The following is a 13,297-nucleotide window of genomic DNA, read 5'->3' as shown; positions in this document are numbered from 1 at the left end:
AAAGAAATTAAAGAAGACATAACTAAATGGAAAGCCATCCCATGTTCATGGACTGGAAGACTTAATATTGTTAAATGTTAGTACTACTTAAAGTGATACACAGATTTAATGCAGTTCTTATCAAAATCCCAAGGACTTCTTTTGCAAAATAGAAAAATCCATTCTAAAATTCATATGGAATGTCAAGGGACCCAAATACCCAAAACAATCTTGAAAAAGAAAAAGAAAATTGGAGGAGCCACACATCCTGATTTCAAAACTTACTACAAAGCTACAGTAATCAAAAAAGTATGGTAATAGAATAAAGACAGACATATAAACCAATGGAATAGAACAGAAATCCCAGAAATAAACCTTTGTACATATGGTCAAATGTTTTTTGACAAGGGTGCCAAGACCATTCAGCAGGGAGAGGATGGTCTTTTCAACAAATGGTGCTGGGAAAACTAGACATCCGTATGCAAAAGAATGAAGTTATCTAGACTCTTACCTAACACTGTATATAAAAACTAATTCAAAATGGATCAAAGACTTAAATGTAAAACTAACTAATTATAAATGCATATATAATATATATGTAACTATAACTATAGTTTATAAAACTATACACTATAGAACTATAAAACTTTTAGAAGAAAACATAGGGCAATAGGTTCATGATATTGCACTTGGCAATGATTTTTTGGATATGACATGAAAGGCACAGACAATAAAAGTAAAAATAAATTGGACTTCACGAAAATTAAAAACTTCTGTGCATCAAATGACACATTCAACAGTGTGAAAAGGCAATTCATGGAATGGGAGAAAATATTTGCATATCTATATCTGATAAGGGATTAATATCCAGAATACATAGAGGCAAACAAAAAACCAAACAACTCAATTCAAAAATTGGCGAAGGACTTGAATAGACAATTCTCCAAAGAAGATATATAAATGGTCAATTAGCACAGGAAAAGATGCTTAACATCATCAATCACTAGGAAAATGCAAATCAAAACCATGATAAGATACTACCTCACACCCATTAGGATGGCTACTATCAAAAAAATAGAATTGGGCCGGCCCCGTGGCTTAGCAGTTAAGCACGCGCGCTCCGCTACTGGCGGCCCGGGTTCAGATCCCGGGCGCGCACCGATGCAACGCTTCTCCAGCCATGCTGAGGCCGCGTCCCACACACAGCAACTAGAAGGAAGTGCAACTATGACATACATCTACTGGGGCTTTGGGGGAAAAAAAAAGGAGGAGGATTGGCAATAGATGTTAGCTCAGAGCCAGTCTTCCTCAGCAAAAAAAAAAGAGGAGGATGAGCATGGATGTTAGCTCAGGGCTGATCTTCCTCACAAAAAAAAAAAAAATAGAAGTAACAAGTGTTGGCAAGGATGTTGAGAAATTGGAACACTTGTGCCCTGTTGGTGGGAATGTAAATAGTACAGCTGCTATGGAAAACAGTATGACAGTTTCTCAAAAAATTAAACATAGAATTACCATGTGATCAGCAATTCCACTTCTGAGTACATATCCAAGAGATTTGAAAGCAGTTTCTCAAAAAGATATTTGCACACCCATGTTCACAGCAGCACTATTCACAGTAGCTACAACAAGGAAGCAACCCAAGTATCCATTGACAGATGAATGAATAAGCAAAATGTGGTACATACATACAATGGAATATTATTCAGCCTTAAAAAAGAAGGAAATTCTGACATAGGCTACAACATGGATAAACCTTGAGGACATTATGCTAAGTGAAATAAGCCAGTCATAAGAAAGACAAATATTGTACAATTCCACTTATATGAGGTATCTTCAGTAGTCAAAATCATAGAGACAGAAAGTAGAATGATGTTTGGGGTTGGGGTTGGAAGGGGGGAGGAATGGGAAATTTATTGTTTAACAAATATAAACTTTCAGTCTTTACAAGATGAAAAGAGTTCTGGAGAGATGGTGATGGTTGCACAACAAGAATGTACTTAATACCACTGAATTGAACACTTAAAAATGGTTAAGATGATAAATTTTATGTTATGTCTATTTTACCATAATCAAAAAAAATTGAGAGAAGAAAAGAAATAAAGAAATGTAGCTCAGTGTGTTCGTTCTGGGAGCCTTGTTCAATAAGATATTCAACTACTTACACAAGAGTGAAAAAAGAAAAAACAGGGAAAAAAGATTTAAGATGATAGAAAAAGCTAGTCTAAGTAAATTATTCATTAAACTAGAAACAAACGTATAGATATTATAATTCATTTACTTATTCATTCCTTCCAACTTTCATTCATTCCTATAAGCATTACTGAATGCCTTTAAGGGCCAGGTACTACACCAGGCAATGCAGATCCTGAAATAATAAGGATAATATTTTTAAAGATATCAGTGTGCCTCTCTCATTTGCCTTTGCAACCAACATTTGGCACAAGACATCTGCCTTAGTAGGGGACTTGGAATCTTATAGGACGGATGCAAAGAGAAAGAAGAGTTTATATTTAACATCTGAGATTCAAAATAGGATTTTGCAGCAAGATTATAGGCATTTTTGAGAGAGAAAAACTTTCTAAGTCCTTTTCTCTCTCCTTTAACATATTAGGGGATGAGACTAATGAACTAGTTCCTGATAGGAAGGAAGGGAAACCCATTCCTTCTGGGTTTGAGTGATTGTGAAGATGAGACAACCTAAAGAAGAGAGAGGAAGGTGAAAAAAACAGTCTGATGTGTCCTGATGGAAGCAAGTCAGAGAAGCTGAGGGGATTATTAGAATAGAAATTCTATATGGGCAAGGATTTTTGCCTGTTTTATTCACTACTGTACCCCCAGTGCCTAGAACAGTGCTTAGCTCACAGGAGATACAGTATTTGTTGAATGCATAGAGGGCTTTTTGTTCTGCTCCCTGTTCTGAATTCTGGGTGAGGAAGCAATGGAAAGCAAAAGTGGGAGTCCAAAAAGGGGGGGTCCCAGCATAGTTAGGAGGGTAAAGCAAGGAAATCAGTTACAGGTAGGACCTAGTTTTCATCCCCAGCACACATTTCATGGACCCACCACGGCAGACGTGAGGTAACTCCCAGGCTTATGAAAATAGATGCCTTGGGCCTTGGACCAGGCTAAGAACATGTCAGATACTCAAAGGGTCCTGCAGTGAAAGCAGGACTTCAAGGAAGGCTGAGACAGTAGGGAGGGCCTCTAGCCTCTGACAAAACCAGAAAGAATAATCAGGAAGTTATCAGCTACAGACATCAGTAGCTTATGCCAACGAGATAACCAGGAATAGGACTAGACAAACGTACTTCAGGTGATGCCAGCCCCTGCACAATGACAAGTTCAAGGTCACAGAATTCAACTCTTCCAATGCAACAAGTTCATGTGAGACCCTGCCCTGTGTGCTAGACACCACCTTAGAAAGGAGTAGGGAGAGGAAGGGGGATTGAAATGATAAAGCAATAATTTCAAAGAGACAGGGTTAAAGAGATTATTTAAATAATTGGATCAGAATTGGTTTTAAAACAGACTAGGCTAAAATTGTTTTTGTTTTCTCATGCTTACCTAGCAGTTGGGGAATGATAAAGGAGATCAGAGCAGTTGTTAAGAATAAAATATATATGGAAACAACCTAATTATCTGTCAATAAATGAAAGGATAAAGAAGATACGGTATATATATCCAGTGGAATATTATTCAGTCATGAGAAAGAAACAAATCCTGCCATTTGCAACAGTATAGATGGACCTTGAGGGCATTATGCTGAAATAAATCAGACAGAGAGAGACAAATACTTTATGATATCACTTATATGTGGAATCTAAAAAAGCCAAACTCATAGAAACAGAATAGAATCGTGGTTACCAGGGGCTGGGGGGTAGGGAAATCGGGGAGACATTGTTTAAGGAACAAACTTGCAAACGGTACATGAATAAGACCTGGAGATCTAATGCATAGCATAGTGATTATAGACAACAACACTGTATTGTAAACTTCAAAGCTGCTGAGAGACTAGATCTTAATTGTTCCCACCACAAAAAAGAAACGATAATTATGTGATGTGATAGAGGTGTTAGTTAACTGTGGTAATCATATCGCAATATATAAATGCAACAAATCAACATGTTGTACACCTTAAACTCACACAATATTATATATCAATTATATTTCACTAAAGATAAATTAAAAAAAAAAAAAACAAGGAAAGACTGAGAAGCTGTCACAACCAAGAGGAGCCTAAAGAGACACGACAACCAAATGTAATGTGATGTCCTGATGGGATCCTAGAACAGAAAAAGGACAGTAGGTGAAAACTAAGGAAATCTGAATAAACTACAGACTGTAGTTAATCATAATGTGTCAATATTGGTTCACTAATTGTAACAAATGCATCATACTATTGTAAGATGTTAACAATAGGAGAAACTGGGTGTGAAGAATTCAGGAACTCTCTGTACTCTCTTTGCAACTTCTTTTTTAACTCTAAAACTATTCTAAAATAAAAATGTATCTAAATTTTTAAAAAACATATATATAGGGGCCAGACTGGTGGCGTAGTAGTTAAGTTCGTGCACTCCTCTCTGGCAGCCCGGGGTTCGCAGGTTCGGATCCTGGGTGCAGACCTACTCACCGCTCATCAAGCCATGCTGTGACAGCATCCCACATACAAAGTAGAGGAAGACTGGCACAAGTGTTAGCTCAGAGACCATCTTCCTCGAGCAAAAAGAGGAAGATTGGCAACAGATGTTATCTCAGAGCCAATCTTCGTTACCAAAAATATATATATATATATATAATGTTTTTTTACCAAAGTCCATTGGACTTTGTTTTATGTATATACATAGTTTACTTAGTATCTCTAAGTGTAAATAATTTTACAACTCTGCCATCCAGAGGCAGAAAACACGGTCCCTGTCTCAAGGACTCTAGTGGGAAAGGGAGAAAAGGATAAAGGCGATTATCATACAACATGACACAAGATATCAAACAACAAAGAAGCATGAAGGAGGAGCACCTAACCCAGACCCACAGGAGGGAGGGCAAGGCAGCAAAGATTTCCTGAAGGAGTTGTCCTGAGATGACTGAGTTTTAGCTTCGCCAGAAAATCCCTAGAAGCAAGAAAACAAAATCACTGCTGACACAGCCATATACAAAGTAACCAACATCCAAATTCAATTTATAAAACTTTTATTGATTACCAAGCCACAGGGATGATGTGAGCGCCCTTACTGAACAGAATCACTGAAGATGCAAATGAAATCACATTCCTCCACTTGCTCACTATGTGACTTGAAACAACCTACTTAACCTTGGGGAATCAGTTTCCTTATCTTTAAATTGAAGGTAATAATAGTTTTGTTTTAGGAATTGAGTTACATGTGATGGGCTTAGAACAGTGTCTCATATCTCCTAGATGCTCGTTAACTATTAGCTGTTATTAACTATTTATAGGGCGTGTATTACTTTGCAAAACATTTCATACGTTTTATTTTTGTATATCTTTGGAAGACAGATTACAATTTAGGAATTAGGGCACAAACGAGGTTAAATGACTTGCCTAATCCCTGAAAAAGAATGCCTTTCCCTAATTCTGTTTTCTTTGAAGAAAGAGATTCCCTAAGCAAACTCCTGGCTTCTCTTGGCTCTTTGACTCACTCCATTCCTGGGGAGGCAGAGTGACTTACCTGGTTGGTGAATCTGGGAAGAATAACTGGGTGAGTTTGAGTCACATCTGTTCCTCTTCCTCTGGGGAATGAGCATGCACAGAGGATACTTTCCTCAGCCCTTCTGCCACGGGGAGGGAAAGTTGGCCAGTTTTGGAGTTTGTTTCAGCTAGCTCATTTGGCTGACAGATCTAAAGCTGCAGTCTCCAACTGGACTTTTATTTTTTGGCGTTTGTTTGCTTAGTTTTCTGTGCGCCAGTCAATGATTCACCCCAAAGCTCTCTGACAGAAAACTGTGAGGTGTTTCTGAAATATCTCTCAATGTAGCCAAGCACATTACATAATCAGTTCCATTTTTTTTCTTGGAGACATTCCTCCCGAGCCTTCCATCCTCCTGCTCCAAACTGTATTGCTTCGATAATAATCAAAATAAAAAATAAAGTAGCATGCAAACTGTGACAGAGACCACTAGTTATCTGCCAAAATCATTCTCTCTTTCCTTAATAGAGAAGGAATTTGGCTAGTCACATTGTTGCCTAGATAAAGGTTACATTTGTGTCTATCTTGTGACTAAGTTTTGGCCAGTGAGATACAAGCAGAAATGTTGTGTAGCATTTCCAGGAATTCTTACAGGCAGGAGGATCACCCTTCTTTTCCTCTTCCTCCATCCTGTTCCCTGAACGTGGATATGATAGCTGGAGCTCTGGCAGCCTTATTGTACTATGATGAAGGCTACATAACAAAAGGGAGGAAGCTGTGAGCTAGACAAAGTCTGGCTTCCTGACGACTTTATAGAGCTGCCACACCAGATTTGAATTGCTTACCTCTAGACTTTTATGTAAGAGTGAAATAAACTTATCTCTTGTTTAAGTCACTGTCGTTTTGGTTTTTTTCTGTCATATGCAAATGTAGACGCCCTGACAAATACAGAAAATGAGCTTCAAGTCCTCCTTCCTTGCTCCTTTGTCTCCAACCAGATTGTCAACTCTAAACTCTTCTATATGGAAACTCTGGAGCCAGGATTCAACAGGAAGTTAAATTTATGTAAGGGTAAAATGATTTGGCTTTAAATTTGGGGCCAAAGAACCTTTAAAGGATCTATCCTAAGAAAAAAGAAAAGATCACCACTAAAAAAAACCCCTCTCATTTCCCCCTATCATGGTTTTTCCAAGCATTCCATACACTGTTTTTAGCTAATTTGTTATATCAATGCTTAGGAATTTTTTAACGACTTTTCCTATGCAAGCTCTAAGAGTCCAAGATTTGTTTTTTGATTCAATAGAAACACAACAATATACACCTCTCTATATGTACATCTCAATAAGTTTTCTAACAAATATTTATTGCACACCAATTAACCCTTACTTCATTCGTAGGCTCTATCCTTCCTCTATTTTCTATGATTTAGCTGAAACCTTGAGCTCTGACTTTGCTCTCTGAATTCACCTTTACAATCCCTCTTCACAGAGTAAGAGACCTTCCGATTACGTCTCTTTTCTCTGTCATGCCCCAGGAGTCTCTTCTTCATCTGCTTTGTCTGACTGCCACCCTCGACCCAACAAAGACAACTAGCCATCACCTCTTCTTTTTTTAGGCTATCATTATTAAAAGCCTAATTTTTCCTCAACACTACAATAGACACTTTAAATGCTTTCATTATTTCACCTAATCTTTTCATCTACCCTACAAGTGAGGTGTTGTTCTCTCCATCTTATGGATGAATCAACTGTGATTCAAAGAGATTAAAACTAATCCCAGGTTTGTTTGTCTCCAAAGTCCATTTTCTTTACGTTGTATTATGTCCTTTTTAAAAATCTCTCTTTGGTTTTCCATACTCTGTATCATTCTATCAGGTCCTCCCACTTCTCTGCCTTTGACTCTATTCCCTTTCCTATCTTCTCTTCATCTCCTCACTGGCTATACCCAGATATTTCAAAACATGCAGAATAAATTACTCAACTTAGAAGGGATTCTGGAAACACAATCCCAAATTTTATAAGATAAAATTATTAATAATGTTAGTACATTGTCACTACAAAATAAAATACACAGAAAATACTGATTAATATAAAAGCCAAATAAGGCAGCCCTGTCCACTTCAGACCCAGAAGATCACAAGATTGGGACCTAACTATAATACCTCAAATAACTCCTTTCCTTTCAGAAAACATACACACACATACATAAGCCTGATGAAAACCCCTTCGGATTACAGATCTTCTCTCAATCCCCAAGTGCGTTAATATCTATGTTTTAGAAAACACTAGAGTCACTGCCAAATAGCTGAGATTATCCATCAGTTTTTCCTCAAGGAGATTCTTCTCCTAACAACTCCAGTATGAGATTACTGTGTATATATAGATCACTGTCATGCACAGGACACGCAAATGACAAATGTTGACCAAAATGAAGGCTGCACATGGCAACACTGTAGCCCTAGACTGCAATTCATTGGTATTCCAAGAACTTCACAAATAGCACACAAGCGTGACTTTTCTTTTTAAAAAGGACACTATGTGGCTTGTAAAATTAATCTCAGAGACAGATCATATCAAATCATGTTTCCATTACTTAACAGTCTTCACTTTCTTTCACAATATGAAATCTCCAAAATTAAGGTCATTGGGATGAACAAATCTTTTAAAATTCAAGCATTTGTGTAAGAACAATTCACTACTAAAGGAATTCATTTCATCAATATGTTTTACTCCTTATATCTAGCTGAAATATTGGGCACTCAAGTGAGAGTTTTGCTGGAGAAAGGACAAAAGGAAAGGCTAATTTTGGAGCCTTGGAGAAGAGTGACCAACAGCAGGGAGTGTGATGAGACAATCATAGGAGAGACAAAGTGGAAGGGGGCATGGAAAGGAGAGTCTGAAGGCAAACATAAATGTGAACTGTGCTTCACAGTATGGTCAGGGGCCCACTCTGATCTAATATTTGTAGTTACACAGTACTTAGTATGTGTCAAGCACAGTTCTAGGTCCTCATTTAATTAATAGTAGGTACTATTTTTACCCCTATTTTACAGTTGGAAAAACCAAAGCACAAAGAAGTTGAGTATCTTCCAAAGCTCCACAGCTAGTTAGTAGCAGAGCTGGGATTCAAACCCAGGCACAATTTCACAATCATGAATTATTGTGATTTTACACAGCATACACTCGAAAGCACTCAAACTTGTTTTTGTTTTTGTTTTGGTTTTTTTGGTGAGGAAGATTAGCCCTGAGCTAACATCTGTTGCCAATCTTCCTCTTTTTGCTTAAGGAAGATTGTTACTGAGCTAACATCTGTTCCAATCTTCCTCTATTTTGTATGTGGGATGTGGCCACAGCATGGCTTGATGAGCGGTGTATAGGTCCACGCCAAAGCTCTGAACCTGCAAACCCCGGGCTGCTGAAGCGCAAGAGCCCGAACTTAACCACTACACCACCAGACCGGCCCCTCAAACTTGTTTTTAATCATTACCTCCAGTAGGAACACATGACCCAGTGCATCAAAACTTAAGTAACAGAAACAGAAGTTTTGTGAAATAATACTCTTACCAGATGCAATGCATTCAGATTTTTCCTCTTTTAGTTTAAAAATTATTGGTTGCAACTAATAAATTGATTTAACAACCCTCAATGGGTTATGGCTCACAATTTGAAAAACACTAATTAGAGACCAGGGCTACAAATGATAACTTGGTATCTCCACTTGGATGTTTGACAGTCCTCTCAAACAAGCAGACAGTCATCTTTATTGGGTTGTGGACAGTCTACAACCAAACTCCTGAATTTCACCCTCCAATCCTGCTCCTTCCCTTTTCTTCCTCTCTCTTAAATGGTAGCTTCTTCTGCACTGTCCCTATGGCAGCCACTAGCCACATGAAGCTTCCAGCACTTGAAACGTAGCTATCAGAATCAAGACGTGCTGGAAGGGTAAAATACACACCAGATTTCAAAGACTTAGTGTGAAAAAAGAATCTAAAATATCTCATTAATAACTTTTTATATTTATTGCATGTTGAAATAATGTTTTACATATACTAAGTTAAATAAAATATATTATCAAAATTAATTTCCCCTGTTTCTTTTTACTTTTTTGATGTGGTTGCTTGAAAAATTTTAATTACCAGTGTGCCACATTATATGTCTATTGGACAGTAATGTTCTGGTTGCTCAAGCTAAAAACCTTAGAATCATCCTTGACTCCTTTCTCTCCATCAGGAAATTGTGTAGGCTCTACCTTCAAAATAGATCCATAATTCAACAATTTCTCACCACCTTCATTGCTATACCTTCTTTTCACACACACACACACACACACACACACACACACACACACACACACCACTCTTTCTTGCTTGGATAATTGAAATAGTTTCTTAACTGGTCTCCTTGCTTCCTTCCTCACCACACCCTACAGTTTATTTAGCTATTCCCTATAAAGTTGCAGACTGATCCTTTTAAAAGGTCTATCAGATTACATCACTCCTCTGTTCAAGATCCTCTGATGGCTCTTTTTCCCAGAGTAAAAGCCTAAGTCCTTGCAATGGCCTACAAAACCTTATAAGATTGGTGGCCCACGCCACCCCATCTATCTGTCCTAAATTCTTACCACTCTCTTCTTCACTCAGCTACAGTGGCCTTCTTGAATTCACCAAGTATGCTCCTATCTCATGGCCTTTGCACTTCCTGTAGCTCTGTAAGTAACCCTCTACCCTGGATATCCTCTCTTCTTTTTCTGTTTGGGATCAAACGCCAATTTATCAGCAAGTCCTTTACTGACTGTTGTATCTAAAACTACAAACCTCCCTCTCCTGACACTTCCATACTTCCCCCTTCTCAGCTTTATTTCTTACAACCTTTAATTATCCTATATAATTTACTAAATTGTTTATCTGTCTTCCACCAAGAAAATGTAGGATTTCCATGAGGGTAGTGACTTTGTTTTACTGCTGCCTTCCCAGCACCTATATGCCTGGCAAATCGTAGGTGCTCAATGAACATTCGTTGAATGAATAAATGAGCTGTGGGTTTCCAAACTCAATTTTGGACCATTTGCAACTAGCCATTCTCAGAAACCTACTGAAACAAACAAACATTTCAGTATCTTTAGTTTTCAGCCCTTATACTTCTTGGACCTACAGTAATTCCACAATAAAGAAAGCAAGATTTCTCTCCACATTCCAAACCTTTTGTCCATTTTCTCATGATCCTTAGGTGCCCTCCAAAACCCTGGAAGATGAGTTTTCCTTTTCCCTCAGGCATTAAATCTCCTTAGGCATCTACACCACATCCTGAATTTCTGGCCTAAAATATGTGCAACAATAGCCAATATAGATCCTTAATCTCAGACAATCTTCAGGTCTACGCTGTGTACATCACATACAACCAGACGTTGTAAACACAAGGGTATTCGCACCCTGGATTGTTTGTAGACTGGCCACACCTCACCTGCCTAGTCCTTCCGTGTCTGCATTCAGGAAGGTGTGCGCTGTGTTAGGACTAGAGATGGTGGACACATGAAGGATGGAATGTCAGAGACTGTAACCCAGCCTCTTATTTCAGACATGGGGAAATCAAGGCTCAGAGAACTTAGGCCAAGTAAATTAAGGCCACGTAAAAAAAAAAAAAGGAAAGAAAAAAAGTCATAAAGACACAAAACACATTGTGGTAGAAAAGGCACAGGAAGCCAGGCCGCTTGCCTCCCGCCATTAGCCGTTCCACAAAACAACCGCGTTGTGCAGCTCCACTTAGCTCACAGCCTTCCACCGCGGAATTTTTACGTCCAACCACGAGCTCGCGGCTGTTAAAGGAGCAGCGCACGCAGGCCTCGCACCTCCCCTCCGAGGAGAAGACAGAACGGCTCGCCCCTCGGCCGCAGCTGCCTCCCAGATTCCGGCTCCGGGCGACCACACTCTCGCGAGAATCGCGGTCGGGGCGAGCGGGTGCAGAGCCTCCCGGAAGTGGGCGAGGAGAGCTGTCCACTCCCACCCGGGGTGTGTGCGCTCGAGGCCACTTGGGGTCGTGGGTCTCCTCGGGGACCAGCGCGAGGCGGGGTCACGGAGAAGCTCTCTGACGCTCACACAGCGGCCTCGGCCTGGCCCGGCTGCCGCTGCCCCTCCCTTTGCCCTTCACGGCGCCCGGCCCTGCTTGCCTGGGGCTCCTTTCTGCGCCCGGGCAGCTTGCCTTTCTCCTTTTGCTTTCCTTCCCGTCCCCTCCCCCGACTCTAACAGCGGAGTCGCGGGTCCTGCAGTGTCCCAGACGCCGCACGTACAGCTTGCTCGGTGTAAGTGCTAGGAATGCCGCTGGCCTCTCGGGGACATGCATTCTTTCCATCTATAGCTCTGTAGGTACATCCTATGTCTACAGCAGCTATTCCAGGGACAACAGCTGTGTTCCCTCTGTTCTCATCTCCCCATTGGTGGCTTCCAACCCGAATTTGGGAATGGGGAAGATCTCCCACCTGTTATCTTTGAGCAGACTAATCTCTTGTAAGCAGAAGTGCCATTTGGAGCCTTCAAAGCCATTTGGCTTTGGACTGGGGATTTTTTCCCCTGCCCAACTCCAGGCTTTCCAAAACCTATTGCTTTTCTCTCAGAATACTTTAGTTTTTTGGTTTTTGTTTTAATTGTAAGAATCTACACTACAATATTTTTGCTTGGGTCTTACTGTGCTTGAAGGGAGGAAGCAGCTATCAATTTGCCTTCTCTCGTCTTATTTATAAGATTCATTCTTTCTCTTTGCTCTTCTAGGGTTAAAACACATTTAGAACATGTAAGTGCGGCTGTCAGCCTTAGAAAATTTAAGAAAATAGTTATTTTCTTTATCTTAATTCCTTTTTGTTTCATAGGGGTAACTCATTCGATTTCAGAGCTCTTTTAATTCTTCTGAAAGATTTCAAATCCTCTGGAAGGCAAAATGGGACACAGTAAGCAGATTAGAATTTTACTTCTGAACGAAATGGAAAAGCTGGAAAAGACCCTCTTCAGACTTGAGCAAGGTCAGTAGCAAGTTGTTTTATTAGCTCTGTGTCTTTTAAATTTTTAATTCATTGTCATATTAAATTTTTTAAAACTTTAAGATAGATATAATTTCCAAGGACCTTCCTAAAACTTGGTTTGTGCAAAGATGGTGCTGTATTCTAAAAATATCACTAATGAAAGTTGATTTTAGTTGAAAATATTTTATATCTATGTTAGAATGAGAGTAAAATAGTTCACTTTTCTTTGCATGCTAACTTCCACTTAAAACAGAAGTTGCATATATGGTCAGAAGATTGACTGTATTATTTCTATTAGCATTTATTATTAAAACTTGGTAAATTATTTCATAGGTAATTTTACTTTGAGTGTATCTGTAGTTTTGCTTTTTTATAGCTCTCTCTCTTTTCCTTTACTGGAACTTGGAATTAGTAAAATAGATCACAGCAAAAAGTAAAGAAATTATTATTTATGTTTATCAAAAGCCTCTCAAATATGGAGAAGGTAAAAGCTGAAAATATTTTTTTGCTGAATAAAAAGTGAAATAACTGATTAGGTTATGTTGAACTATATTTGAGCTGTGATTTAAAAGATCAAATTTTATTTTTATAAGACTAATTAGATACTTTATTTTCTTAGACTTTATAATTTTTCAACGTTGAAAAACATTTCACGCTCATTTATGTTAATA

At 38.9% G+C, this 13,297-nt stretch overlaps 1 protein-coding gene across 2 annotated transcripts in view; it reads left to right on the top strand.

Annotated features, from left to right (window-relative positions):
* The first annotated feature begins 11,603 nt into the window (after window positions 1–11,603).
* AGL (amylo-alpha-1,6-glucosidase and 4-alpha-glucanotransferase) overlaps window positions 11,604–13,297 on the top strand; it is a 68,808-nt gene continuing 67,114 nt past the window's right edge. Inside the window, exons 1-2 of one of the 2 annotated variants that reach the window (XM_087446807.1) lie at window positions 11,604–11,622; window positions 12,477–12,626. In XM_087446807.1, the coding sequence (XP_087302933.1) occupies window positions 12,545–12,626 (82 nt within the window). In that variant the 5' untranslated portion in view covers window positions 11,604–11,622; window positions 12,477–12,544. The other variant, XM_087446800.1, reaches the window with a different exon arrangement.

This window comes from Ceratotherium simum, chromosome 2 (assembly GCF_057802395.1).
Source record: "Ceratotherium simum simum isolate JZ-2026a chromosome 2, ASM5780239v1, whole genome shotgun sequence".
Classification (NCBI taxonomy): domain Eukaryota; kingdom Metazoa; phylum Chordata; class Mammalia; order Perissodactyla; family Rhinocerotidae; genus Ceratotherium; species Ceratotherium simum.
The sequence above is the reverse complement of the archived record's forward strand: the minus strand, read 5'-3'. Positions and strand labels throughout refer to the sequence as shown.